This window comes from Quercus robur, chromosome 3 (assembly GCF_932294415.1).
Source record: "Quercus robur chromosome 3, dhQueRobu3.1, whole genome shotgun sequence".
Classification (NCBI taxonomy): domain Eukaryota; kingdom Viridiplantae; phylum Streptophyta; class Magnoliopsida; order Fagales; family Fagaceae; genus Quercus; species Quercus robur.
In genome coordinates this window covers 60,516,962-60,543,870 of record NC_065536.1, presented here as the reverse complement: position 1 = coordinate 60,543,870, position 26,909 = coordinate 60,516,962, and the positions used below count along the sequence as shown (strand labels likewise).

At 35.7% G+C, this 26,909-nt stretch overlaps 2 protein-coding genes across 3 annotated transcripts; both read left to right on the top strand.

The window, feature by feature from the left end:
- Nucleotides 1–1,150: 1,150 nt before the first annotated feature.
- LOC126718689 (uncharacterized) lies at nucleotides 1,151–9,575 on the top strand. Of its 2 annotated transcripts, none has more exons than XM_050421004.1 (4): nucleotides 1,151–2,102; nucleotides 2,198–2,367; nucleotides 8,820–8,888; nucleotides 9,011–9,575. In XM_050421004.1, exons 1-4 carry the CDS (start codon nucleotides 1,379–1,381, stop codon nucleotides 9,407–9,409), a joined length of 1,362 nt encoding a protein of 453 aa, XP_050276961.1. In that variant the 5' UTR covers nucleotides 1,151–1,378; the 3' UTR covers nucleotides 9,410–9,575. The 2 variants fall into 2 exon arrangements, with proteins under 2 accessions (XP_050276961.1, XP_050276960.1); XM_050421003.1 differs by having other exon boundaries at nucleotides 1,155–2,102; nucleotides 8,814–8,888.
- Nucleotides 9,576–25,036: 15,461 nt separating this feature from the next.
- LOC126718691 (thioredoxin H5-like) lies at nucleotides 25,037–26,086 on the top strand. The gene is made up of 3 exons (XM_050421008.1): nucleotides 25,037–25,238; nucleotides 25,496–25,618; nucleotides 25,719–26,086. The coding sequence occupies exons 1-3, from the start codon at nucleotides 25,122–25,124 to the stop codon at nucleotides 25,848–25,850; spliced, it is 372 nt and encodes a 123-aa protein (XP_050276965.1). The 5' UTR covers nucleotides 25,037–25,121; the 3' UTR covers nucleotides 25,851–26,086.
- Nucleotides 26,087–26,909: the final 823 nt, after the last annotated feature.

Below are 26,909 nucleotides of genomic sequence, written 5' to 3'. Positions count from 1 at the left end.
ACAGCTTTACTGCCGCAAATGTTATCGGCATTGGTTTGTTTGCTAATGAAACTTCTAATTCATAAATAAATAAGTAAATGGAAGAAGATTTTAATTTTTTGTGTAGTATTTATGACTGATTGCTTTTTATCATTAATTAAGAGATTTTACCAATTAAATTCAAATTAAAAAAATCTTAAGAGATTTCACCCATTAAACTCGAATTCACAACATCTTATTAACTTTTTCAATTTAAAGTTTAAACCAGCGAGAAAAGAGGGTGAGATGAAGGAAATAAAGGCGAGGTTATATTTTCCTTTGGGTGTATGATTGCTTTGAAGAAACTGGATGGAAACAGAATTATATGAGTCCCACAATAAATGTGGTCTTTATCTCTCCTATTAATAATAAAACGAAATTCTATCTTTGATGTCAAAAAAATAATAAAACGAAATAAATGCTGAGCCTTTTTGATTCCTTATCCTTTTATCTTTTTCACCAAGCCAATTAAGAAAAAAAACTCATTTTTCAATTTTTTTTTTCTTTTTTTTTTCATTCCCCAATCCAATTATATTAGCCAATAATTGGTTGACAATGATAATGAAGGGATAAACGTCATACTCTACTCAAATGATATATTACTAGTAATAGATTACTAATTGGAATTTAACCAATAACAACACAAACAAACTATTCGAACAAGCACTTAGGTGAGTTTTAGTTAGCTCAATCAACCTGTGGTCAAATAAGGTAAATTGTTTAATTTTCACCTAAACTAAATAAGTTAGCTCAACAATTTACACGTTTCAATTAGCTTAACCAATAAATTGTTCAATCCCTACCTATACCAAATACCAATAGGTGTTTTAATTTGATGATAAAAATATCTATAAGTTAAAAATTTTTCTTTTAAAAAAAATCACTAATTGTTTTTTTTTTTTTTTTTTTTTTTTTTTTGAGAATCGGTCATTTATTTACTTATTTACAAAGAGCACTTAGGGTTAACTTACATAATTACAACTAATCCCAAATCCTAAAAACCGTTCAAAATCCCAATAATATATATATATCCAATGGAACCAAAAAGAAGTGCACCCCAGCTCAAAGTCATTACCCATAATAATCCCATAATAATAACCCCCTACTAGTCTAAAACTACACTATTTCACTTCCCCCCCTAAAAAGTCCCCCTTTAAAAAGCCTTATTAAAACCCTATCCACCGATCCAACTCAATTTCCACCCACCCAAACCCCCCACTTCAGCTCACACATCTCTCTCTCTCTCTCTCTTTCCCACTCTCACTCTTTTTCTCCCTCGCCGCTTTCTCTCTCTCTCTCTACAAAACCACCTCTCTCGGTGGTGCCCTTTTTAAACCAAAACACACACACACAAAAGCCAATGGCGGCGACGGCGGCGGCGTCATCCGACGTGTCAGAGGGTCCAGTCCTGAACCTAATCAACAAGCGCCTCCGCGCGCTGCGCAAAAAGCTCAACCGCATAACTCAGATGGAAGAAGCCATCGCCCAAGGCAAACCGATCAACAAGGAGCAAGAAGAAGTCCTGCGCTCGAAACCCGCCGTCGTAGCTCTCATCGACGAGCTCGACAAGCTCCGCCCGCCTCTCGCCCAAGCCGTCGCCGAAGAGCTCTCTCTCTCCACTCAGCGCCTCCACCTCTCCCCCTCCGATTCCGCCGCCGACGACACCGAAACCAACAACGACATCGACAACAACATCAACAACAATTACAAATCCACCGCCTCCTCCTCCGACGAGCAGAACCGAAACGACGAATCTGACCTCGGCCTCGTGGAGGATCTTCTGAATCTGCTCTACTTCGGCTCGCTCTTCGATGTGAAGTCTCAGGGAGATTTCACCGCCACGATGCTGACGAGGACTCACGAGCGCGGCTGCTGCTTGACCTACGATTACGTCACCGACGACGCCACCGATCTGCTCGGCGAGCGGGACCTCGATTCGATTTCGCTGCTCGGCGGCTTGTTGATGTCTCGTCCCGTCGATTCGAGCTTGTCGCATAAGAATGCGTTGTTGCGTTGCATCGAGCACGCGAAGCTCTGGCTCGCTAAGTCCGATCGGCCTATTGATTCCAATGCCAACCTTACTTGTATAATCTTTGATTTGAATATAATTCTCTTTGTTTTGAATCAATTTTGAAGAATTGTGTGTGTGATTTTGATTTTTTTGGTGGTGTTGTTGTAGATTCGGCATTGAGAGAGAGGCTGAATAAGATTATGGCTTCGGACTATTTCACCACCTCGCCGGAAATGAAGGCTCCGGTGGAAGTAGCAGCTGGAAATTACGCCTCTTTCCAGGTACCGATCACGGGTCCAACACAGGTGGAGGGTTCAGTTGCTCAGTTCCAGCATCAGGTATAACTTTTTTATGATTTCGGTTTTGTTTTCTGCTATTTGGATTTTGATAGCGATAAATTTGCCGTAGAACTTCTAACAAAAAGATTGATTCTTTAGAAATCAAGTACCATTCAATGAGTGCATTGCCTCTTTGAGTGAAGAAGAGAAGGGCTTTGTATAGAAAGCCTTGAGCCATGTTCGTCGCCCTAGGCTCACCATTATTTCATTTTTTGTTATGGTTGCATTGTGTTCGGTCTTATATTATTCGTTATGATATAGATTTGCGCATTGCTTTATTTGATGACTTGCATTGTAGTCTTAATATGAGAAGTTTCGTTGAGGAATTGGTGGAATAATGTATTTATAGTGGTTGGCGTTTTACTCTGTAAATGTGAACAATATTTGATTTTTCTAGAAGCTTAAGATGATTTGATTGGGTTATGCTAAAGTGATAATAGTAATGTGACTGCGTGTATCTATTTATGTGCTTAAGATGTGTTGGGAGTTGATAATTAGCACTCACATTGCTAGAATCTACTGACAGTGAAAAAAGAAATTTTGGTGGCTAGTTCCCATTTGTGCAGTAACCTATGGATTGTAGAAACAGTGAATGGGTTTTTTTTTTTTTGACTTATTATATATGAATGTGTAATGGAGTGTATTAATTTTTGGTAATATATGTAACACAAAGGCCTTGAAATAACTATAAGCTGGTCAATATAAACCTTTCTCATTTCTGTATTATATATATAGGTTTCTAGTTCCTACATTGAATACTGGGAGATGGGCATTAAAGTTTACCATTACATTACATGCATAGACGTGTGATTTTGTGAAGCTGTTATGTTAAAGCCCATAGATTTTCAATCTTAAAGTGCATGCATGTTCAAAAGAGAGCATCACAAAAGCAAAACAATGATGAAAAAATATTTTTAATAAGAGTAGTTGACCAAAATGTATAAATCATTAACAGTCAGATGCAATTGTCACATTGGTGGAGATAAGTGTTGTGTTGACTGGTATCTGACATGCTGTTTTTCATAGGGAATTTCTAATTATGGTGACACTGCCTTAAGAACCTACCTCTGCTGTACTTTTATAAGGATGGGTTTTTGCTATGCTGTTGACGGAACTTAGCAATCTTAGAAAACATATGCCCTTTTTTTAATCATAAACAGAATAAATATGCCTGTCAGTATCCATGATTGACTGGTTTTCTATACTTGTGTCTGTGTCCCACACTCCCACTGTCTATATGGTTGCTTCAGCTCTAGAGTGTGTTTGGATGGGGAGTAGTAGAGGGAAGGGGATGGGAAGCGATATCATACCCCTCATTTTTAAATCCCCCAAATTTGGGGAATTTGAAGGGGAGGGGTTCCAATTATATTTAAAAAGTACTTCCTCCGTCCCATTTTGTTTGTCCTGTATTCCATTTTGAGATGTCCCAAAATATTGTCCTGTTTCTAAAAATAAAAGTCATTAATTTACTAATGTTCCTATTATACCCCTATTTTATTAATAATTCAATTTTTTGATAAATTTATTTAAGGGTAGTTTTGGAAACTTATACATTTTTAAAAAGTAGACAAAACAATAAATGATGTTCCCTTAAAAAGTTTGACTTTCCAAACAGGACAAACAAAGTAGGACGGAGGGAGTATATAAATTGTCAATTTTTCCGTTATGATGCCAATGTGTGTGTGTGCGCGCGTGTGCGTGCATGCAAAATAAGGTCATAATTCTCAAATTTATATGACCATTCGCCTCCCCTCTTCTCCTCCTACTGATTTTTTAAACATTCAAACAAGGGGTGAGGTTAACCATTCTCCTCCCCACTCCTCCCTTTAAACTTCCAAACACTCTGTTAATGCTCCAGGGAGCCCCTATTGCGTTAAATTAATGAACTATTTAGTATTTACTAATTATCACCTTTGGAGAACACAATTCTTTCATTATAGTGATCCCAAGATTAGATGGTGTTTTTGTTCTAGATTGGTAAATTTGAATTTATAAGTTAGAACTTATAGAAAACACTGACTTACTAAAGTGATGAGTGTTCTTTATTTATGAAAATACAAAAATATGAATTTGAAAGAAAATCAAATTCTATTGAAGGAGGAATAATTTTCCATTATAAAAGGCATCCATCCATCTAACTCATAATTTAATTGGATAATGTTTTTTAAAAAGCTATAATACTTTTTTTGCATGATAGAAATATCTTGCTTTTTTTTTATTTTTTTATTTTTTATTTTTTATTTTATTTTATTTTAATTAATTATTTTAATTTTTTTTGTTTTGGTGTATCTCTTGTAAGCTTTGCCGTTTTCAATGTAAGTCTATTACCTGTTAAAAAAAAACCTTGCCTGCATGTCTTACATTCACTTTTCTATATTGGCCTTTCCCTACTAAAATGATATTCTGATTTTTTTTTTTTTTTTTTTTTGGGGGGGGGGGGGGGTGGGGATGCTCTCTTGAATATAAAGCCAGCATGTACAATTATTTGTTAATATTTACTTGTAGTTCCTTAAGCTTTGTTCTTATGCAACACCAAATGCACTTTAAAGCTTCTTAGTTGTTTTTATTAGAAACTTGTCTATTAATTTAATTTAATCCTTACCAAAAAAAAAACACTGATGACCCAAAAAAGGATAATTTGGTTTTTTTTTTTAATGCTTATTTTCATAAGACTTAATAAAATTGATAAAATTATATATCCAAATGCCTCAAGTCCCTTGAATCACCTATGTGAAGTACTTGTCGGTTTCTGTTGTACTTTGTCTTTTTAAAAGTAACTTGTTATTAAACTTTGCTCCATAAGAATTAAGATACGCCATGTAGGTTTAGATTTTCTCTCTGTTATTGAGTTTGGGGCGCACCTTCAGGAATAGATACACTTACCCCCCTCACCTTCCCTCACCATCTTTCCTCCTCCCCTCCATTGGCACCCTATATTTTCTATTTTTCTAAGTTCCAGAACATATATGGAGTTATCTGGGTTGAGATTTAGGAATTTGTGGTTTCTTTTAGTTATCTTTTATTGAAAATTATTAATTATGCTTCTTTTAAATTGCATTTTAGGTTTTTATCTCATGATTTTTGTAATCAAATTCAATTAAGTTTAACATGGCATGATTCAACATGATGAACCCAGTAAACTAGATTGATAAAAATAGAAAAGTCTTACCAGTAAATCAGATTGATGCAGCACAAAATGTTTCAAAGAAGTTTGCAGGGAAAAGAAAAGAAGGATAGTTACACATTACCGACCCTTGGTTTGGGCTGATTGCGCTTTGATCACTTGTGGTTTAAAAAGTATCACTTTGCCTACGTGAGGCTAACTCTGCTACACAACTGTAACTCACCTCTGTGCCCACCATCAAAAAATACAAAAAATTAAAATAAACAACTAATTGAGAAATCAACCCCTCTCTCCTCGTCCTATAAAAAAAAATTCTTCTTGTGGTTTATGTTCAGGTTTTAACAAAACAAGCAAAGGATGGGTAGGAAGAAAGGTCTACTAATGCCAATCAATCACAAAAGCCACCTTTCTCTTTAATCTCACTAGGTTTTCATTTCTTTTCTTTTTATCTTTTTTGTTCTTACAATCCTCGGATTTTATTAGTCCTCTTCCATTTTTGGGTTTCTTTTCTCTCTCCTCATGTTGTAAAGCATTATGGGTTCTCGCCTATTCAGCAAGATTTCTGTATTCCCACTTTGAACTCTTTCTTTCTTCTCTGAACACTTTCTTGGATTGTTGAGAACTATTTGAGTTGAAGAAGACAAAGCTGTATTTTATCTCTTTGTATTTGAATCATTCAATCACACACCCGCCTCTATTACATCTCTGTAAGTCTTTAGTCTTCTAGGTTTCTCTTCTTTTTCCTCTCTTGGTCTCTGCTTTTCTCTCTTGTATTAAAAGCTGACAGAGGACAAAGGAGAACAAAATCAAATCAGCACTGGACAGCTTCAATTTTGAGGATTTCGGGTTGGTTTTTGGTGCAAAAAATGCTGGAAAATGATAAGTATGATAGGAAAAATAATTGTAGGATTTGGGATTGAAAAAAAAAAAAAGGATTTTGGAAAAAAAAAATAATAAAAAAACCCAGATCTTGGTTTTCTTTTTTCCCCCATTTGTTTTATTCCCAAATAGTCAAATACTATCATTCCTTTTTGCCATTAGACAGACACCCTATAATCCTTATTATTTTTTCAGCCTTTTTGTCTCAAAAACCTAACCCTAAATCCTTAAAATCAGAGCTCTCCAGATCTGTACAGGTTTGTTATTTGTTGTTCTGTCCTACGTCGACAACTTTTTAGAACTTTACCTTTCTTCCAAGTACAACTGCTCTTTTCCCAGCTTATTTTTTAAGCAGAATAAAGCAATGAAAATTACGTATCCTAAATGACCAGTAAACAAAATTCCTGTGCTTCAAGGTTAGAAGTTGCAAAATCTTGCCAAACGCTATATTTTAAGCATTAGTCCGGAGAAGTGTAGGCATTTCCGTGAACAGAACTTCACATAACTGGCACGCTATATTTTTTGCAATTTTGCTGAATGAGCATGTGCCATGTAGTCATACTTTTTAACCTGTCTTTTGTCAACATGTTGTAGACAAAGTTGACTTCAACCCGAAAAGAAAAGTCCAACCTTACTTTTTTTATTAATTTTTTTTTCTACTTCTCGTTTTACATCCTGAGCTCACATTTATTTCTTTGGAATTTTTGATGTCATAACTGATATGTGTCTTTCTTTGAATTTATACTCTCACTAATGATTTCATATTCTAGTACTTGAAAATTTTGACATCTTGTTGGGAGTTGTGGTCTTTGGTTTTCTGCTTGTTTGGTATTCAATGGGTTATGCCTCATACTGTTCTTGAGTTGTTTGAGGCTTGGTAAGGAAAGTTTGCGCGATGTTGACACATTGATGTTTGGAAGTTAGTGCCTCATTGCTTGATTTGGTGCATTTGGCGTGAAAGGAATGCTAGAAGCTTTGAAGGTTGTGAACGCTCTTTGCTGGAGATTAAGTCCTTTTTCTTACACTCTCTTTGAATGGAGTGTGGTTTTTTCTCATTTTTCTTGTTCTTCTTTTTCTATTTTTCTTGACCATTGTTTTTTTGTTTCTTGATTTGTGCTCCCATAGTACATCCCCAATGTACTCGGTTTGGCAATCTTTTTATTATTAATAATATTCTTACGTTATTTATCAAAAGAAAATTTTGACATCTTGTGTGGCTTGGTAAAAAGCTCTTGCTACTTTTTATGTTAGAAATGAATGGTGTGAGTTTTGCAAAGGCTTCCTATCATCATTATTCAAGTTGCTGAAAATAGAAGTTAGTAAATTTGAAGCCTTTTGTCCCCCCCCCCCCCCCCCCCCCCCCAACCCCCCCCCCCCCCCCAACCCCCCCTCCTCCCTTTCTCCCAAAACTTGATTTTATTTTTTTAGTGTATTTTTTCTTATGCTTATGAGGATGTTACAAAACAAGAATTCTAGGTTTTCTGTTGACTTGGTTTCCAAATCTTATGATATTAAATCCATGATGAATTGGACTCAAATTATAGCAAATTGAGTGAGACAGCTTATGGGGCTGGTAAAGGAGAGAACAGTTAATGCTTGGCTGAGGGCACATGATGGGTCGTTGGTGTGATGGCCCTCTCAATGTAAGGAGAAGAGTGCAAGGTTTCTTGATAATAATCAATTTTTTTGAATAAATGGAAGTCTTTTAGAATGGTGTAATGCAGTTTACTGGAGGAGTGCCTGTCTCAACTTAGAAGAAACTTACCAGAGAGAATAGTTGGAAACTAGAGTATTGCAGGAGCATTAGGAGCTGTTGTCATGAATTGCAAAAGGCATGAAGGGAAAGGCCAAAGAGCTCTAGCTCAATTGGCAGTTCCTTCTCCCATAAAACATGGTTGAGGGTGAGGTTGTGGGTTCAAAAATCAGTAAAGGGTGTGTGTGTGTGTTTATGTTGGAAGTCCTAAGTTTCGATCTTTTTATTAGACAGCAATTGAATTGCTATTCATGCCATAATTTAGAGAGCCTTGGTAAAATATCGCTGGTTCAACCAATCTTACATTAGTTTTTTAATAGTCAGAGGCCTGTTCTAATTGTTTTTCCTTCTTCTGTAGTGCTTGCTTTTGTCGAGTTGCTCTGATAAAGAAATGAGTTTAAAATGCAATTTTACTAGTTTCTTTATGGCACTCCTCTTTAGGCATTAATTAATGTTTATTAACAACTGAGCTGTTCCTGTCCTTGTAGGAGTGCTAATAAGTTAGTGTACTGCACCTTCCTTTATATTGTTACCATTTACATTTTTTCTTTCTTTTTTGGCTATGGATTTCTCGTTATATTCTGTACTGTAGTCTTTTTACCTACCGTGGTTGCATCGTATTCTCACCTTATTAACTTTACATCCCTACCCCTGGTTATGCACTCCCTAATTTCTTGCATCTTTGCATAGGACCAGGACGCAGGAGATTTTCAAGGACAGGAAATTGGTGATGATGAATCCAGTCCTGTGGATGAACTGCAAAAGGTGCTCTAAATAAGCCCCATTGCAAACCTTTCCCTTCAGTAGTTTCAATTCCTTTTACTGATTAAAAAAAAAAAAAAGTTTCAATTCCTTTTCTTGAATCATGTGTGGCTTCTGCTTGTCAGGATGAAGTAGAGACAGAAAGTGCTGCTGAGGTTGTCTCAGGTCAACATGAACATATTCCATCACAGGCAGAGCTAGAGCATAATGAGGTAGATTCGCAGTCAAAGGCACAACAATACAATCCCAGAAGGCCCTATCAGAACCAAAGAGGTGGGCGTGGCGGTGGTGGGGGTGGCCGTAGGGGTTATTCCAATGGTCGTGGAGGTCGGGGCAGTGGCAGGGGAGGCGGACCCTATCAGAATGGTCGCAACCAATATTATGAGCAGCCTGGAAATTATTATCCCAGGAACCATTATAACAATAGAGGAAGGGGGGGCAGGGGAGGTGGGCAGTCTTACAACAATCATGGTTCAGTCGTTCAAGGTGGCCATGCCCCAGCCGATGTTGGGGTTCGTTCATAACATATTCAACCATTAGATGTTCATATGGTGTTTGTTACTAGCTTTTCTAGGTGGGTGGTGAAAATGCTTTTTCCCGAAACATATATTTAATTTGGTTGCTGTTGATGAATTCACCATTCCGGACCACCTTTTTGTAGTTCGGTTAATGCAGGATTTTTCTTCAGAACCTTGTGAGAAAATTAGTTTTTTTTTTTTTTTTTTTTTTTCGACTTCTTTTTATTAAAAATTGCCATGCCTGGACTTATTTAAGTCTTGGCTTTTATTTTTTGGGTGTGGTTGCCTGGCAGTTGACCATACCTGATGATAAGCACTTGAGATCTTAGACGAGCAGTGCTTCAGCCTTAACCTTTGATGTTGAGAATCTATGGTGTGATGAATACGCAGTTTGTTGCGTTTTCTGATCTGATGCAGCTGAACCTTTTTATTAGATTTTAGAATATCAGAAGATTTTTGATATCTGTTTTTGTCTGTTTAGATGATCAATGGCATCTTCTCAAAAAAAAAAAAAAAAAAAAGGTTCAATGGCAGAATATATATTAGCAGCAACTTTAGCGAGTGGCTCAGAAGAAGAGAATTGATTGGGAGTTCATTATATATATATATTATCATCAAGTTATAATAACACCCGATGGTGATTGCTTGCACCAGTATTCTGTTAGACCAACTGTTGCTTAACAAATGTCAAGGAAATGGAATACTAAAATTATCTAATTTGTCAAGTGAAAACTATAGTCGTTGTATTGAATTTACTAAACAAGTAAAAAGTAAGTTAAGGGTTTGATCAATCACGTTCAATTGTGATGAAATTTAACACATGAATTGCTGTGAAATTTAACATACACTAGCTGTATTCAAAATAGTTCTGAAAATTAGATGAATGATAAACCTATAAAGGACGTCTATGATGAGTTCAACAAATATATCGATTCTAATAAGGTACTTTAATTTGAAGAAATGTAATGTAACTTTAGATATGTATAATATGCCAGCTGATTAGATGGTAGACTGATTCGATGATCACTTACCAAAAATAGAAAGAGCTTAGAAGCACTGGCGCAGTAAGATATATGCGTATTAGTTATGATGTTTAAGTTAGAAAAGTGCTCAATAAGAAGAATTAATCCGATTAGTGTTATTAAAGTAAACTCATTCCTTGCCCTCCACTCTACAGAACAAGAACTTGTACTTATGGAGTGTGACCATTACACTAAAGGTGCGCATATATGTCCTATCATATTCATGATTTTTGGTATATATCCAATACTTTCATGTCATATTCATGATTCTTGGTATATATCCGATGCTTTCTATAATGGAGAGTAACGGCCTTTATGGATTTAAAACTCGGGTCTTGATGTTCGATTGTATTACACGGAATGCTTTCAATGCTTAGAGATCAGCTCATTCTTTGATCTGACCCCTCAAACTTGGTACTCAACTTACTTTGAGCTCGAAATATTCTTCGGTCAAAATTCTCCCCACTTTGAACTCTTTAATCAATTTGATCAACATCGTTGATATTCTAATATTGGCGTATTTTTAATTTCCGTATCAGTATATATTATACCGTCTTCTTCTTAGATCCAAATTACAATCGTCCATGTCAATTCGAAGCCTCTCTAGCCTGTCTTTTTCCAACAAATTGTTATATTCGGTTTATTCGTAAAAGCAAATCCATTTGTCTCATAATTAATTAACTAATCCCGTGAATGATAAGCCAGAAAATGACACCACCAGTGAAAGCAAATTACGAGTTATGCACTTAATAATTACAGAATGTCAAAAACAAAAAATTCCCTGCTGATATCAATTATTGAAAAAATGATTTGGGTGTGGACATTTAAAAAGCGAACACGAAATTCTCAATGGGCTGATTCTTGGGCACTTTCCAGGCAATCCTTCGAGAAGGACATCTTCTTCCTTTCCCACCTAGAAAGAAAATATATAAAGAAAGTAATTCACAAAGAAAATGAAGAAAAGAGATGATGTTCTAGAACTTCCAAATTAGAACTCGGCATCACTCATGAAATATTTCATCAATGGCAATGTGGGGTCATAAAATTGACTGATTCCTTTAGGGCTGTAAATGAGTTCAGCGAACTGAGTATTAAAAGTTCAGATTTGTTTATTTGATTTTATTTCAAACAAGAACTAAGTTCAAGCTCATCACCAAACAAAATTACATGTTCAAGCTTGGTTCATTTACTTATTGAGCAAGCTTGAGTTTATTTACGGGCTACTTGATTAACTTATTCTTTTCCTAAATATAGTAAAACCATGATCAATATGTTTTACTTTTTTACAAATCTATAAATTTTTACTACAAATGAATTGTTTATGTTATGAATAAACTACAAATAATAATTTTATATCATATGAACCAATTTACAAATTAATATAACCAAATTTCAAGTTTATGTAAACATATTTTTAGACAAATATACATACATACATACTGTAGGGACACGATTCGCAACGAACCACAACAGTGTTGGGTTCGCACGTAAAAAGGCCCAGACAATATCATTTGTAGAGAGTGGGTTTGAATGGCATGACATTGGGCACAGATGGACGATTTGATCATGGCGTCCATGGAAATTCTTATACGGGTGGGCCTTGCTTGACTAGCTAAGCCCTCCATTGGAGCGGGTTGTAGGATTCTTATCCTCGGACGCTGTCCAAGGATCCTTGTGTCCTTCCCTCTCTCCACTTTTTTCAGGAAGAGATCCCCCCCCCCCCCCCCTCTTTAATTGCTGGGGAGTTCTTCCTTTTATATCCGCCTCCTTCTCTTACCGCAAGTTCACGTGTAAGTCTCACCCTTTTTTTGGGGTGCAGACCTGTCCTGTCAACCCATACTCCAGTATGGTTCGGTGTCGCTGGGAAAGTTACAGGGTATGGTCTCAGAGCGTGGACTTGTCAGATACAGTGCTTGGTATTATAATGTTGGTAGTTTTTTCCCTTACCCTACTCCTGAACTCAGTTTCTCCATTTCCTAAGGTATTTCATGAGGTGCCGAGCAGGAGGTTATCCTCGGCAATGGCTATTCCTTGGCGTGGGCCGTAGCCCCTGGGCTCCCATGCAGAACGGGCCTGGGCCGCGAATTCACTAGCCCCACAATAGCCCCTCAAAATCCTGCTGCCCGACTTTTAGTTGGGGATGAGGATTTTGATAATGCTGGGCCCAAATCACGACTCACTCAGATCATGTACTTTTGATATTTGGGCTTTCCCCTTTGCATAGGAGATTGCATCGGATTAAGAGGCATTTCTGTAGTCTTTGGTCACACGGTACCCTTTGACGTTCCAGTGTTCGAGGTGCGTCTTCACGAGAATCCTTTAATCTCATGGTTGCAGGTGGCGTTAGAAATTGAGCCGGAGCCATTTTGTCTGTAGCGTTCCTTGGGACACTGCATGAATTAAATGCCATCTCCTTATCTTTTTAAATAAATAGGAGAGAAAGTTGCTTTACCTACACACAAATCCTTCAGTTTCCTCCCAAACCATAATCTCTAAGCCATAATTACAACTCCCATATCCGGTACTATCTTCCCTTAGTATAACATGTTTGAGGCGCAGGTTGGGGTGAAGGAGCTCCCTCCGCCACAGCGGCGCCGAGTCCTTACGAGATTCAAGGTAGTGTGGTCTGGGCATGGGGGGCACAGATTCAAGAAAACACGCCGCCTTGACGAAGGGAGAAATGGTGTTTCTCCTTCTTTTAGTCAAAATCCGAAGCAGGTTCTGTTCACACCAGATTTTTGGTGTGTCAGAAGAAAGATTCTCCGCCATCAGCTCCGTCTGCCTTGTCGCAGGCAAATTTTGGTGTAGGCTCCTCAACTTCCGGCTCCCTGCACCTTTTCTTCAACGGTGTGGGCCTCAAGTTGGGTTCCCTGCACCTTTTCTTCGGCTGCGCTAGCCTGAAGCTGGGCTCTCTTTGCACCTTTTCTTCGATGGTGCAGGCCCCAAGCTGGGTTCTTTTGCTGCCTGAGTTATGGGCATGTAAAAGTATTGAGGAAGAACAAGGTCTTGAAGCAGCAGCCAACCTCTCCTCTGTGCTACCTCCCCGGCTTTATCTTATTCTCTTATATTTTTCTTTTCGATTATGTAGTTTGCTTTAGAAGCCAACCTCTCTTCTGTGCTGCCTCCTCGGCTTTATCTTATTCTCTTGTATCTTCCTTTTCGATTATGTAGTTAGCTCTAATATAAGCTGATTCCAACCTTCCATTGTACGCTGTACTATTTCTTTGTTTTAATAAAAAGGGAAATTTATTTACTTGTTTTGGATACTTTTCTTTTTTGCAACACTATTTTGTGAATGGGTGTGTTCCGTGTGTGTTTTTCTTCAATGATACTTAGAACAGGAAACCTTGAAACATAATCCAAATAATTCTAATTTACCGACATTTCCATGCATAATAACGATAATTCATTGTAAGTTAAACTTAGGAAACTAACCAAGATAGCAGCTGAATATTCTATAATAAGTGCGAGAATACCGTCCGAGAATGATAAACTCTAAATAATTCATCCGAGGAGGTGATTGAGCAGTAGGGAACTCCGATTGTGTTTTAGGCAACATATTTCTCTATATTACATCGATCCCTTTGGTGCTGAAGATCCGAGAGCAGACTTGAGAATCCTCGCAATTTAGGAATTAACCCAATTGTTAGTGGAGAGTTTTCCTCGGATAGACCCTAAGGTCCATGTAATGTAGTTTTTCCTTGTAAGTAGTTGGTCTTCCTAGAGGCTTGAGTCCGAGGACCATGCAAGGCCTTGGTTTTGTCTAAAACTTGTATTTTCTTTGTAAGTAGTTGGTTTCCCTAGAGGCTTGAGTCCGAGGATCATGCAAGGCCTTGGTTCTGTCCAAAACTTGTATTTTCTTTGTAAGTAGTTGGTTTCCCCAGAGGCTTGAGTCCGAGGACCATGCAAGGCCTTGGTTCCGTCCAAAACTTGTATTTTCTTTGTAAGTAGTTGGTTTCCCCAGAGGCTTGAGTCCGAGGACCATGCAAGGCCTTGGTTCTGTCCAAAACTTGTATTTTCTTTGTAAGTAGTTGGTTTCCCCAGAGGCTTGAGTCCGAGGACCATGCAAGGCCTTGGTTCTGTCCAAAACTTGTATTTTCTTTGTAAGTAGTTGGTTTCCCCAGAGGCTTGAGTCCGAGGACCATGCAAGGCCTTGGTTCTGTCCAAAACTTGTATTTTCTTTGTAAGTAGTTGGTTTCCCCAGAGGCTTGAGTCCGAGGACCATGCAAGGCCTTGGTTCTGTCCAAAACTTGTATTTTTCTTTTATTTGTTTATTTTCTGAAGGTTAGCTCCCCGAACAAGGTGGGGGGAAGCTAGCTTGATGTTTGAAGCCCCTAGACCTGCCCATGCCATTGGCACTGCGAGGCGTAGCCCCTTAGTGGGAATCTATGTTGGAACAACGACAATGTGTCGCCGGTCATAAAGGCATCCTCATAGACCCTCGCTTGACAAAAGCTTAACTCTACCGCCGCCTGAGCCAACACGCAAGCCATCCCCACAGACGGCGCCAATTGTAGGGACACGATTCGCAACGAACCACAACAGTGTTGGGTTCGCACGTAAAAAGGCCCAGATAATATCATTTGTAGAGAGTGGGTTTGAATGGCATGACATTGGGCACAAGTGGACGATTTGATCATGGCGTCCATGGAAATTCTTATACGGGTGGGCCTTGCTTGACTAGCTAAGCCCTCCATTAGAGCGGGTTGTAGGATTCTTATCCTCGGATGCTGTCCAAGGATCCTTGTGTCCTTCCCTCTCTCCACTTTTTTCAGGAAGAGATCCCCCCCCCCCTCTTTAATTGCTGGGGAGTTCTTCCTTTTATATCCGCCTCCTTCTCTTACCGCAAGTTCACGTGTAAGTCTCACCCTTTTTTCGGGGTGCAGACCTGTCCTGCCAACCCATACTCCAGTATGGTTCGGTGTCGCTGGGAAAGTTACAGGGTATGGTCTCAGAGCGTGGACTTGTCAGATACAGTGCTTGGTATTATAATGTTGGTAGCTTTTTCCCTTACCCTGCTCCTGAACTCAGTTTCTCCCTTTCCTAAGGTATTTCATGAGGTGCCGAGCAGGAGGTTGTCCTCGGCAATGGCTATTCGTTGGCGTGGGCCGTAGCCCCTGGGCTCCCATGCAGAACGGGCCTAGGCCGCGAATTCACTAGCCCCACACACACACACACACATATATATATATATATATATATATATATGAGATGGGTTCAAGTTACACCTGGTGTAACTCCACAAGGGTTACACCTTTTTTAAGCCGTAGATTTATGAGAGATCCAACGGATAAAAACAAAACACCATTATCCATTACAACATTAAATACTTACCTAATTAATAGTCTCTCTCCCCATTAAATATTTCTTATGTCTCTTTTTCTCTCTCCTTATTAAGTCTTTCTTTTCATTTTCTTTGCAATTTCTCCTACGTATCTACTTTCTTAGTTTTTTTCTCCCGAATATCACTTTCCTTATACCTGTTTTACAAAATGTTCAAGCAAAACTATTCATGGCAGGAGCTGCAAATAGAATAACACAAAAAATTAAACAGCACAATAACTATAATAAAACCAATGCAAATAGAATAAACAGCTTAGAAGTTGAAGAAACTTGCATTAACGAAATCTCCTTCCTCCGCTTACTCAAGAAACTCTGCAAAGATTGCTCCCTCATCATCAACAAATGAATTTGTAGGGAGTTGAACCTGGGGGCTGGGACCACTTATCTTCTACTATAGATTTTAACTAACTCTTCCACATTAGAAAGTTAACAATTAAGACATTTAAGAAAGATCGTATTATGATCAAAGCACTAATATTGCTCCTACAAATAATTGTATTATGTAATGAGTCTAATCACTCTACTAATAATATGATGTAACAGATGTTATCAAAGTTCTTTGAAAAATAAAAAATAAAAAAACCTAATATTTGTCCAATTGAGATTCCTAATGCACATTAAAGAAATTTTAATATAGAGTTTTAAAGAGCAACCAATTGACAACAGAGTTAGCTTTTCCATGTAGAGAAATACTCTTTTGACAGAGCCCAACAAGGTGTTTTCGTTTGAAATGATTCTTATTATTCAATGATCACTTGAGTGGTGCCTAAAATCTTGAGAGAATTACTATTAAATTTATTCCATTAATATTTCCCCAGTTAAGAGAAATAATTTAAACTACAAAATGTCAATGCCTCAGGCGAGTATTAGGATTACTCCAGTGACATCAAACAAATATGGTCATATAAACATTAAATTTCATACAAAACAATACAACTATTACAAAACTCAAAGGTGAGAGATTCTATGAGGACCTCTTACATTGTTAGCACTAGTTATTAGAATTAAAATGACAGAGAGAGAACCCAAAGATGGAGAAGCAAAAGCTGCTGCCTCCAGTTCATGCTTTGTCAACAGCCTGGTTGTGGGACAAAATTTTATATTTACAGATGCAGTAGTCTTAATGGATTCTGCCTCTGCTGATCTTAAGAAAAGTGGGTTTTAGTTGCCTCTATAGTTCTGCTAATAAATTCTGATCTCGACATATAGTCCTTCATGCGACACTATAGCAAGTAAAACCCTTCATCAGCACATTTGGTCTACTACTATACCAGTCCCTTGAAATGAATCCAGCCAGGCCCTCTATGAAAATAACCAGTTATCCAATGAGTGCAATAGAAAAGAGAACGTACTTCCGTATCATGGAAATACGCATAAAAGAAAATGCAATTCAAATAGTACATCCCAATAAGATCTCCTCATTTAGTTGTCTGATGCCATTTGCAGCTCCTGCCATGAATATTTTTGCTTGAACATTTTGTAAAACAAGTATAAGGAAAGTGATATTCAGGGAGAAAAAAACTAAGAAAGTAAAATCGTAGGAGAAATTGCAAAGAAAATGGAAAGAAAGACTTAATAAGGAGAGAGAAAAAGAGACATAAGAAATATTTAATGAGGAGAGAGATAATGAGGAGACTATTAATTAGATAAGTATTTAATGTTGTAATAGATAATGGTGTTTTGTTTTTATCCGTTGGATCTCTCATAAATCTACGGCTTAAAAAAGGTGTAACTCTTGTAGAGTTACACTAGGTGTAACTTGAACCCATCTCTATATATATATATATATATATATATAATATTAGATGAGTTCAAGCTACACCTTTTTTAAACCGTTGGATTTAAATAAATCTAACGGTTAAAAAAAGACCCTCATTATTACAAATATTCTTATTAGGATCTCATTAATTACTCTTATTTATTACATTCTAAACCTATCTCTAAACCCAAAAATGTTTCTCTCTCTCTCTGTCTCCTCCGCCATTTCTCCTCCACCATTGTTCCACCTCTACAAATTGCCAGTAGGAAAAGAAAAAAAAAAAACCAACAACAACAACAACCAAGCCGAATACTTTATGAATAGGATATATAAACAAATAAGGAAATACCTTAAATGAAAAAAATACTCAATTCGAATACTTTTAAATTTCCCATCTTTGAGAGGAATTTAATCCTTTCAGCATTCCAGGAACAATAGCCAAAACCACATAAGTACTTAACTTCTAACAGATCCGAAGCATTCAATGAAATAGATATATTGCTAGTATTGCCATAATATGAGAGTCCACATAATATAGGAGAATCAATCATGACTTCTACCATATTGTCAAATGATGACAATCCCAATGATTTAAGATGATGATGACAACTTGAAAGCCTTATTCTTTTCAGCATATAACAAGAAGTTATCTCTAAGGTCTCAAGGACTGGAAGTCCAAAAAGATGGTCATGAAGCCACTTTTATGTTAAGTTTGGCATATCTAGATTTAGTTTTTTCAGATTTTTTAAAGGAAGCAAGTTGAGCTCGGATATATGCTTCTCCATTAACATAGATAATGAAGATTTGATTCTTCCAATTCAAACCTCTCAAGGTCATTGTTGTGAACCTTAATTTCCACGAGTTTAGGAAGATTGAAAATCTTTATACATAATTTCCACCATTGTGTTCATCTATATATATATATATATATGGAGTTTTTTTTTTTTTTTTTTTGGCAACTGTAGAGGTGGAACAATGGTGGAGGAGAGAGAGAGAGAGAGAGAGAGAGAGTCAGACGTCAAACGTTTTTGGGTTTAGAGATAGATTTAGAATGTAATAAATAAGGATAATTAATGAGATCCTAATAAGAATATTTGTAATAATGAAGATCTTTTTTTAACCGTTGGATCTACTTAAATTCAATGATTTAAAAAATTTAAGCCTTCATGTTCATGAACTTGTTCAAGAATATGTTATTATATTTAAACTTGGCTTGTTTAATAATCAATCCTAAAGTTGGATTTGAGCTTGACTTGTTTACTAAACAAACAAACACAAACGAACTTTTTCTCAAGTCCAGCTAGAGTTGTTCATAAACTGCTTCATTCATTTACATTCTAGTTTCCTTAGAAAGATTAAGCAGCATAGGATTACATGTCATGTGTTAAACCATTGGATTTGTATTTATGTCGTGTCTTATTAATACTGTTGGCTTTATTTTATTTAATTTATTTTTTTTAATGGGATAATACCATTCGTTTTGATTTTGAAGATGTCAAACCCATTGGTAGCGAAATGAAGGAGCTTTATGAAATGAAATGGTGAAAAAGGACCTTATAGCCATAGGAGTGCTACTATGTATTTTTATTTTATTTTATAATTATTTATTTTTATACTCAAATATAAATATTCAATTAATGATTAATCTATATATCTATATATATAATAATAATAGGTGAATTTGAGAGAAACTCAAATTAGTATTTCAAATTAGAGTTCAAATTTTGTGTCATGTGTCTTAAATTATTTATTTTTAAAGAATTTTATTTCTTAATTTTAGAATCAAATGTGAGATCACACCATAAATATTCATCCAAGTGAGTTATTAAGTACAAAAATCAAAGAGTCTAGAATAAATTAATCATAAAAAAAAAGTGTTTAACAATAATTAAAAAAATGGAAAATTTATATTTTATACCTAATAATATCTGTAAGGACTCAATTTGTAACGATCCCAAACTCATATTGGGTTCGAACGCTAAAGGCTCAAACAATAAATTTGTAGAGCATGAATGTCAAAGAACTAGATTAACTTCAAAAGAAAAACGATTAAACTTAACGTTTCTAGATGAATTAACATAAATATCACGATCAATTTATCATTGAAGCAAGCTAAGTTCTTTTTTTCATGAGATTTTCTTCTAGGCATCAATTGTTCAGAAGTTCCGATCTTTCTCTTAATGCACTCTTTCATGTTATATACTACCCTCTTAGTGTCATCTTTACCACATATGTGTAGGCCGGATTTGGGGGATTCCTTCCTGTCCCATCTAACACTTCCTAGAACATTCAATCAGCAGCTGTAAGGCTGCTTCATCACTGTTCAGGCATTACCTCCACATTAATGCGGTTAGAGAGTTGGTTGAGAGGTAACTAATGCGGAGGTAGCAGTTGTCAAAGATATTTGTTTATCTTTTCTTTCTTACCCTTGGTCTCATGTCCCACCTTTAGTGGTAATGTAGCTTTGAAGTGTGTTTGTAACAATATGGCCTCCAGGTCGTCCTTGGACACATATTGCCGAGAAGGATTTTGTCCTCGGACGCATACTGGACCCATCTCATATGATATCTACTCCTCTTTTCATTTGGTTCCCCTTATAATCTTATATGGGCGTCCTCGGATGGTTTAACGTCCTCGGATGGGCCACAAACCCAATTAACACAGTTTTAATATTTATTGATTAACCAGCCCCCACAATATCTTTACAAATTTTTTTTAAGAGTTAACAAAATATAAAAATGATTATCAATAGTATTTAAATTATATTATGCATCTTATTGTATATCTTTCTATCAAGTCTAGAATAAATGAATCATAAAAATTAAAAAAAAAAAAAAAAGTGCTTCACAATAATTTTTAAAAAAATGGACAATTTACATTTTATACCTAATAATATCCTTACAAAATTTTTTAAAGAGTTAATAAAATATAAAAATTACTATCAATAATATTTAAATTATATTATATATCTTATTGTATATCTTTAAGTGTATCCATACATATGCATGAGGTTACAAGCTAGTAATACTGAAAAGGAGAGAACATTTTTTTTTTTTTTTTTTCGTTTGCTACGATTAATTGCAACTATAACATAAAACAAAAATTTGGCAAGTAGCTAGAGCTATTTTGCCATAACATAACAAATTTATATATATATTATTGCAATTCAGAATAAATGTGGATACAAACTCCAATATGACCAAATTGCTAAGTAAGCTCCATTATCTTCAATGATGATGGCAGCCTGAACCATTACCGGGTCCAGGCAAGTAAGTGCATGGATTAGGGGCCGAAGGTGGAATCAGGGCTGGAACTTGAGAAACTGGCACCACTTTGACTGTCTCAAGTTTTTTTGACTTCATGACAACAAAAAGCCTTGTAGTTTCAACAGGCTTGCTGTTAACAATGAACAATGTAAGTACCATGATCATCACCACCTTTACAATGGTGAAGACATTTTTCTCTGAAAACATGTTTTTCTCGATCAAGATGTGGTTTGAGATGTTTCTAACCACAAGAGACATAGGATGTGTATTTTCAATGCATGTTTGGGGAATGAAACCAAGTGGCTTAAATTTATAAGTAGTAACAGAAATTCGAGAGACGTCTAGGCCACGTAATATTATGTCGGTTAAGGCAGTTGATATGATAAGGTTGGTTCCTAAAGTATGCTGTTGGTATTATCAAGAATTTTTTTTTTTGGGAGAAACTATTATCAAGAAATTTTGGAAGCACTTGAAAAACACAGGTATTGTGGTGTGAATGACCTTTCAGGCTGTCACCTGTGTCACTCGCAATTATAATACAACTGAAACTAGTATATAATAATAGGAAAAGTTGAGAGAAACTCAAATTATAATTCTAAATTAGTGTTTCAATTTTGCTTCATGTGTCCTAAATTATTTATTTTTAAAGAATTTTATTTCTTAATTTTAGAATCAAATGTGGGACCAAATCATAAATATTTATCCAGGTAAGTTATTAAGTACAAAAACCAAAGAGTATAGAATAAATAAATAAAGTGCTTCATAATAATTTAAAAAAAAAAATGAACAATTTACATTTTATACCTAATAATATCCTTGCAAAATTTTTAATAGAGTTAATAAAATATAAAAATGACTATTAATAGTATTTAAGTTATATATATATATGAATTATATTATGCATATTATTGTATATTTATAAGTGTATCCATGCATATGCATGGGGTTACAAGCTAGTGTTTATTTAATAGTAAAAATTTTTTTTTTAAAAGTAAAATTCTATTATTAACTGTTAGAAATTATTGATGCTATTTGTTATGGGAGTTGGTGTTTTTGAAAAACTATGGGCATTTCAGACATTTTAAGAATCGTATACATATAAAATAAGGGGCAAAAAAAAGTAGGATAGATTCTTAAAAGAGTTTTAACACAACATTTGAGCTTGTCAAAACAGCCTTATAAAGCTAGCAATCCTGAGAAGTTCTAGTAGCATTTTGCTACCAGATTTTTTTCCACCTTCCAAAAGAGCATTTGGACCTTTTTGATAGTTAGTTTCAAAGTATAGGTTATGCTAGATGATTGCTCTCTATTATCAAATTAAGATATCAATTGGTTTTTGGTGTAGGACTAGGCAGAGATCGAAATCTAAATCTCTTATGAGACTGGTTTAAACACCTTTCTCATAACAATTGAGTCTCATAAGCGAGTAGGGGGTGCTCTATAAGTCCATCTCACTCGCAGCATACTTAATATCTCCTTAGCGACCTAATATGTCTCTAACCATTCTTAGTATGAAAAGTCTAAGAAAGAGAGATGTTTATTCATACTCAATTTCACAACTTATCTATGTTGTAATTTTTTTTTTTTTGAAAATCAATCTAAGTTGTAATTGAAAACGATTTTTTAGCCCAATTACAACTATCACACTAAAAAAAAACAGTGAATGCCTAGAATTGGAGAGGAGCCGACAGAGGAATAAGCTTTTTATGGGCTTGATGTTATAACTTTCAGTTCTTGCAAGCAAAGTGCTCTCTACATCTATTCGTTCTTGTTTTCCTGTAATTATAAATTTGTCATGTACTATCAAACGTGTGCAATTTGCACCTTTGATGTGGTAGGCGAATATTAAGAGATAATCAGTGAGTGGTGGAACTCCAAAGTTAAAAACTTTTGGGACCATTAGAGAGATGCTCTCTTAGGAGGACAGTTAATTGTGCTATGTAGCACATTGCTAGGTTGTCGTAATCGTTCTTAATTCAATTCTGTGACGACTTCATGCCCAGAGATATGCTATGATAGTTGGAACCAACAATTCTCTTCTTTCCTTTTATCAAACGAATAATATGATTATTTTCACATTCTATAACATAACTGCATGCTTTTTTGTTTAAACAGTTTGTTAATATGTCAAATATATCTCTAACACAATCTTTATGGTGTAATAAAACTTCTCTATATCTCTCGTCACACGAATAGATCAGAAAATGAAATCGTGAGTTCAAAACCCATCGAATAAATGTACAACTAACCAATAAGGCCCAAAAAAAGAAGAAGAAAATGTGAGAGTAATGGGATTTGGAATGGAGAAAACTGCCTCCCACATCACAGTTCAGTACCATACGTTAGCAAGTTGTAATTAATTTTTATGTTCGTTTTTTAGTTACATTTCCTAAGCTATATATATGCCTATATCATGTCAAATGGAAACTAGATTGAATTTCGCAAGTGATTTTGTGTAAAATCAACCTTCTTCTTTTTTTGGTTAAAAGGCTTTATATTAAACAACAAAAGAAGCTACAAACTGGCCACAGAGGCCAAAGTAGAGGCTACCCGCCTATAACTGTAAAAACCTTTACTATCAAATACAAGTAAGTTATCTAATTCATTAAAGGGGGAAACATCAAAAATAACAAAATCCTCCCTCATATAGCACCCATTCTTGGCCAAATAGTCAGCACATCTATTTGCCTCTCTAAACACATGAGCTACCCGAACCTGTGAGAGACTTGCCATGAGTGATCTGTAGTCAAGAAGCAATGGAGAAAATTTTTTGTTAAAGCTGTCAACATTATTTAACATCTCCACAATTACCTTGGCATCAAGTTCCACTTCCAAATTTCTAATTCCTAGTTGAATGGCAAGAGACAACCCATCCCTCAAAGCCCACAATTCAGCCATAACACTTGTGGTGTACCCAATAGATCTTGAGTACCCCTTAATCCACACCCCGTCACTATTCCTAATTAATCCTCCACCACCAGCTCTACCTAGGTTAAAATCAACCTTCTTACAACATACATTGCAGCATCAATAAGATTGGAATAATATTTAGCAAAAAAGAAAAAAAAAATCCTAAACTAAAGCATATTTAAAAGCAACAACATTTTCCTCCACAATATCGTAATCTTGATTCTACATTACTAGAAAGAATCCATGCCTTTAAATCTGTTCTTGCAGACAGTGGCAATTCCAGGATTTTTTTTTAGGGAAGTCAATAGTGTTGGAACTAAGAATAATCCGGAGAGAAAGTTTATTTATTTTGTTTAACGAATAAGGAATTTTAACAGTAATGCTACTAATGCAACACTTTCATAATAAAATCTAGGTGGCAAGTTGTTAAAAGTATGTAAAAAAGTGATGTCAATTGTGAGTTTAGATAAAAACCAATTACAACATACCGCTTAACTTTTATTGTAAAATTATTGTGAAAATATTGTAAAAGTAGCACTAAAATAATTATATTTAAGCTTATTTTAGCTGAGTTCAAACAAAATTTAAGTTTAGGGTGTTCAAATTTTTTATTTAAAGGTCAAAAAAAATTATTTATTATTATATATATATTTTAGCCAGGTCAGGGGATTCAAATGAACCCCTGGGCTGGCTGTAGTGCCGCCCATGCTTGCAGTTTTTCTTGAACGGCACCTCTTTAACAATAGTTTATATATTTTTTTCCTTTCCTTCCTGGATAATTAATCTTCACCATACTCCACTAACCATTACAGCCAATCAGCCCATAAGTTGTTAAAGAATTTGACATAATAATAGTTTATGCCACATTATTCAGCATTATGTCCATTTGATAAATCATCAAGAAAACTATTTCAAATATGATGAGAATGATTCTCTCACATTCATTATTTCATATCCACTCTTCATGTTTTAGACGTAGATATTATCTTTTTGCGTTTTAAAATATGCATATCAATGCATACAAACGTGAATATCGTGTGAAAAATGTGTGTAAATTGAGTGACGAGCGAATATTACGAAACTAGAATATGAAAGCTTTAAAACGAACGGCTAGCTGTGGAGAACTCTTGCTGCTGATTAAACAGACGAATTATTGTTTTATTTGGGTACTTATATGTAAATAATATGCTTCAAATAGTATTTTTAATTAGAGCAGACGGTTCTGATAGAAAGAATGTCACATCAACGAATCGAATAAAGCCTTCCCTCCAGCCTATTACTGTAGAAATTTCTCCTCCAGCCTTTTTCAACTCTCTATAAAAAGCCTTCCCTCCACATCCAAATTCCAAGCCAAAATTACGTCTTCTAAAATTCCTAGTCGTAAGAGAAAGTAGCCAGCTTTTACGAAGCAAAGAAAAATGGGAGCCAACTTCTCTATGGTGGAGAGTGAATCGGGGCCATCTCGTGTCACTGCCTACCATTCAAAAGACCAATGGAAAGCCTACTTCGAGACCTCCAAGCAATGTGACAAACTGGTAACACTGCAACTGCTAAGTCTGCTCTTTTTTTAAAGCTTCTGTCTAGTATTCTAGTGTACTAGATGGGACACGAAAATAATACATGATCATTTTTGGACACGTATCATGTCCGTGTCCCGTCAGAATACTGTATCGTGCCCAGTGCACTAGAGCACTGGACACAAGCTGAATCCCCTTTTTGGTGAAACTATGCTTATCCATAACTATATAGTGTGTGATATTTGGTGTTGATTACTTATTTTCTGGTGATAAAGGTAGTGATTGATTTCTCGGCTACATGGTGTGGACCTTGCCAATTCATAGAGCCAACCTTCAAAGAGCTCTCTTGCAAATATACGAATGTGGATTTCGTCAAGATTGATGTGGATGAGTTGGAGGTATGACTCTTGTCCTTTTACTATAATACATGTGTAATTTTTTTCTTCTTCTTGTTGTCCTAGATGGTTTAGACTTAAAAAAATGTTTAAATGAAAACAGGCTGTGGCTCAAGAATTTGCGGTGGAGGCAATGCCAACATTCATATTTATTAAGAAAGGAAAAGTGGTTGACAAGGTTGTGGGTGCTAGGAAGGATGACCTGCAGACCAAGATTGAGAAGCACAGCACATAGATTTACAATGATGAACCATGCTGATCCTGTTAGCAAGGCCATGCAATATGTATTCTACAATAACTTCTTAAAGAGAAGAAGAATTGAGGAGCAGGAAGCATCAAATAATCACCAGTGTGTTCTGGCTAAATAAGATGGAGTTTCTTGCATTTAATTTTCATGTTAATGTAATTTGCTTGAGCAACCATCATTTTTTAGTTTTAAATTATTTATATAAAATCTCTCTCTCTCTCTCACTCTGACACCATTGAGCAAAAGAAAGAATATTCCATAATGATAGGAAAGTTAATCGGAGTCTATCCACTTGTGAAAGTATTTGGTGGCCTCCCTGTAAAGATAACTAAAGCATATCGGCAGGGCAGGGTCTAAAAGTTCTTTGATGCCTCATAAACAATAAAAAGTTGAACAAAAGAGATGGTGGCCAAATTAGGATGCAATATTTTCATGCAAGTCATTTCAATTCAATAAACCATCAACATCTGCATTGATGCGAAGACCATTACAGTTCAACCGACAGTTTTTGATATTTCCAATGGAGTTGTCATGCTATAATGTTTAGAGCATCTCCAACAGATTATGCAAACTTTTATTCTGTTTGGAGAATAAATAGTGACTTTTACCTTTTAACTACTCACTTTTTCAAATACACTTTCTAACTGATTCTCTATCACATTCTCTATCTCATTTAAATATTATTTTTTCATTTATTATTTATTCTTTTTTTAACAACTACACATTTTCCAACATTTTTTTATTCAATACTTGATTATTATAATAAGAAAAAAACACTTGAAGAATGAACAGTAGCCCATCAGACTTGATGAGCTACTGTTCATGAGCAAAAAAAAAATTCTGGATATAGAGAGTCCATTGGAGACCTATTTTGTAGGTTTACTCTCTATAGTAAAGAGGATTTTGTGTTTAACTCTCCTGTTGGAAATGCTGTTACACGATAGAGGCAAAATCCAAGTGCAAGCAAATTTGATAAGCACCAAATTTATTTCAATCATTATTAATATTTAATATTGTGTATGATACAATTGCCTCAACTTTTGACTA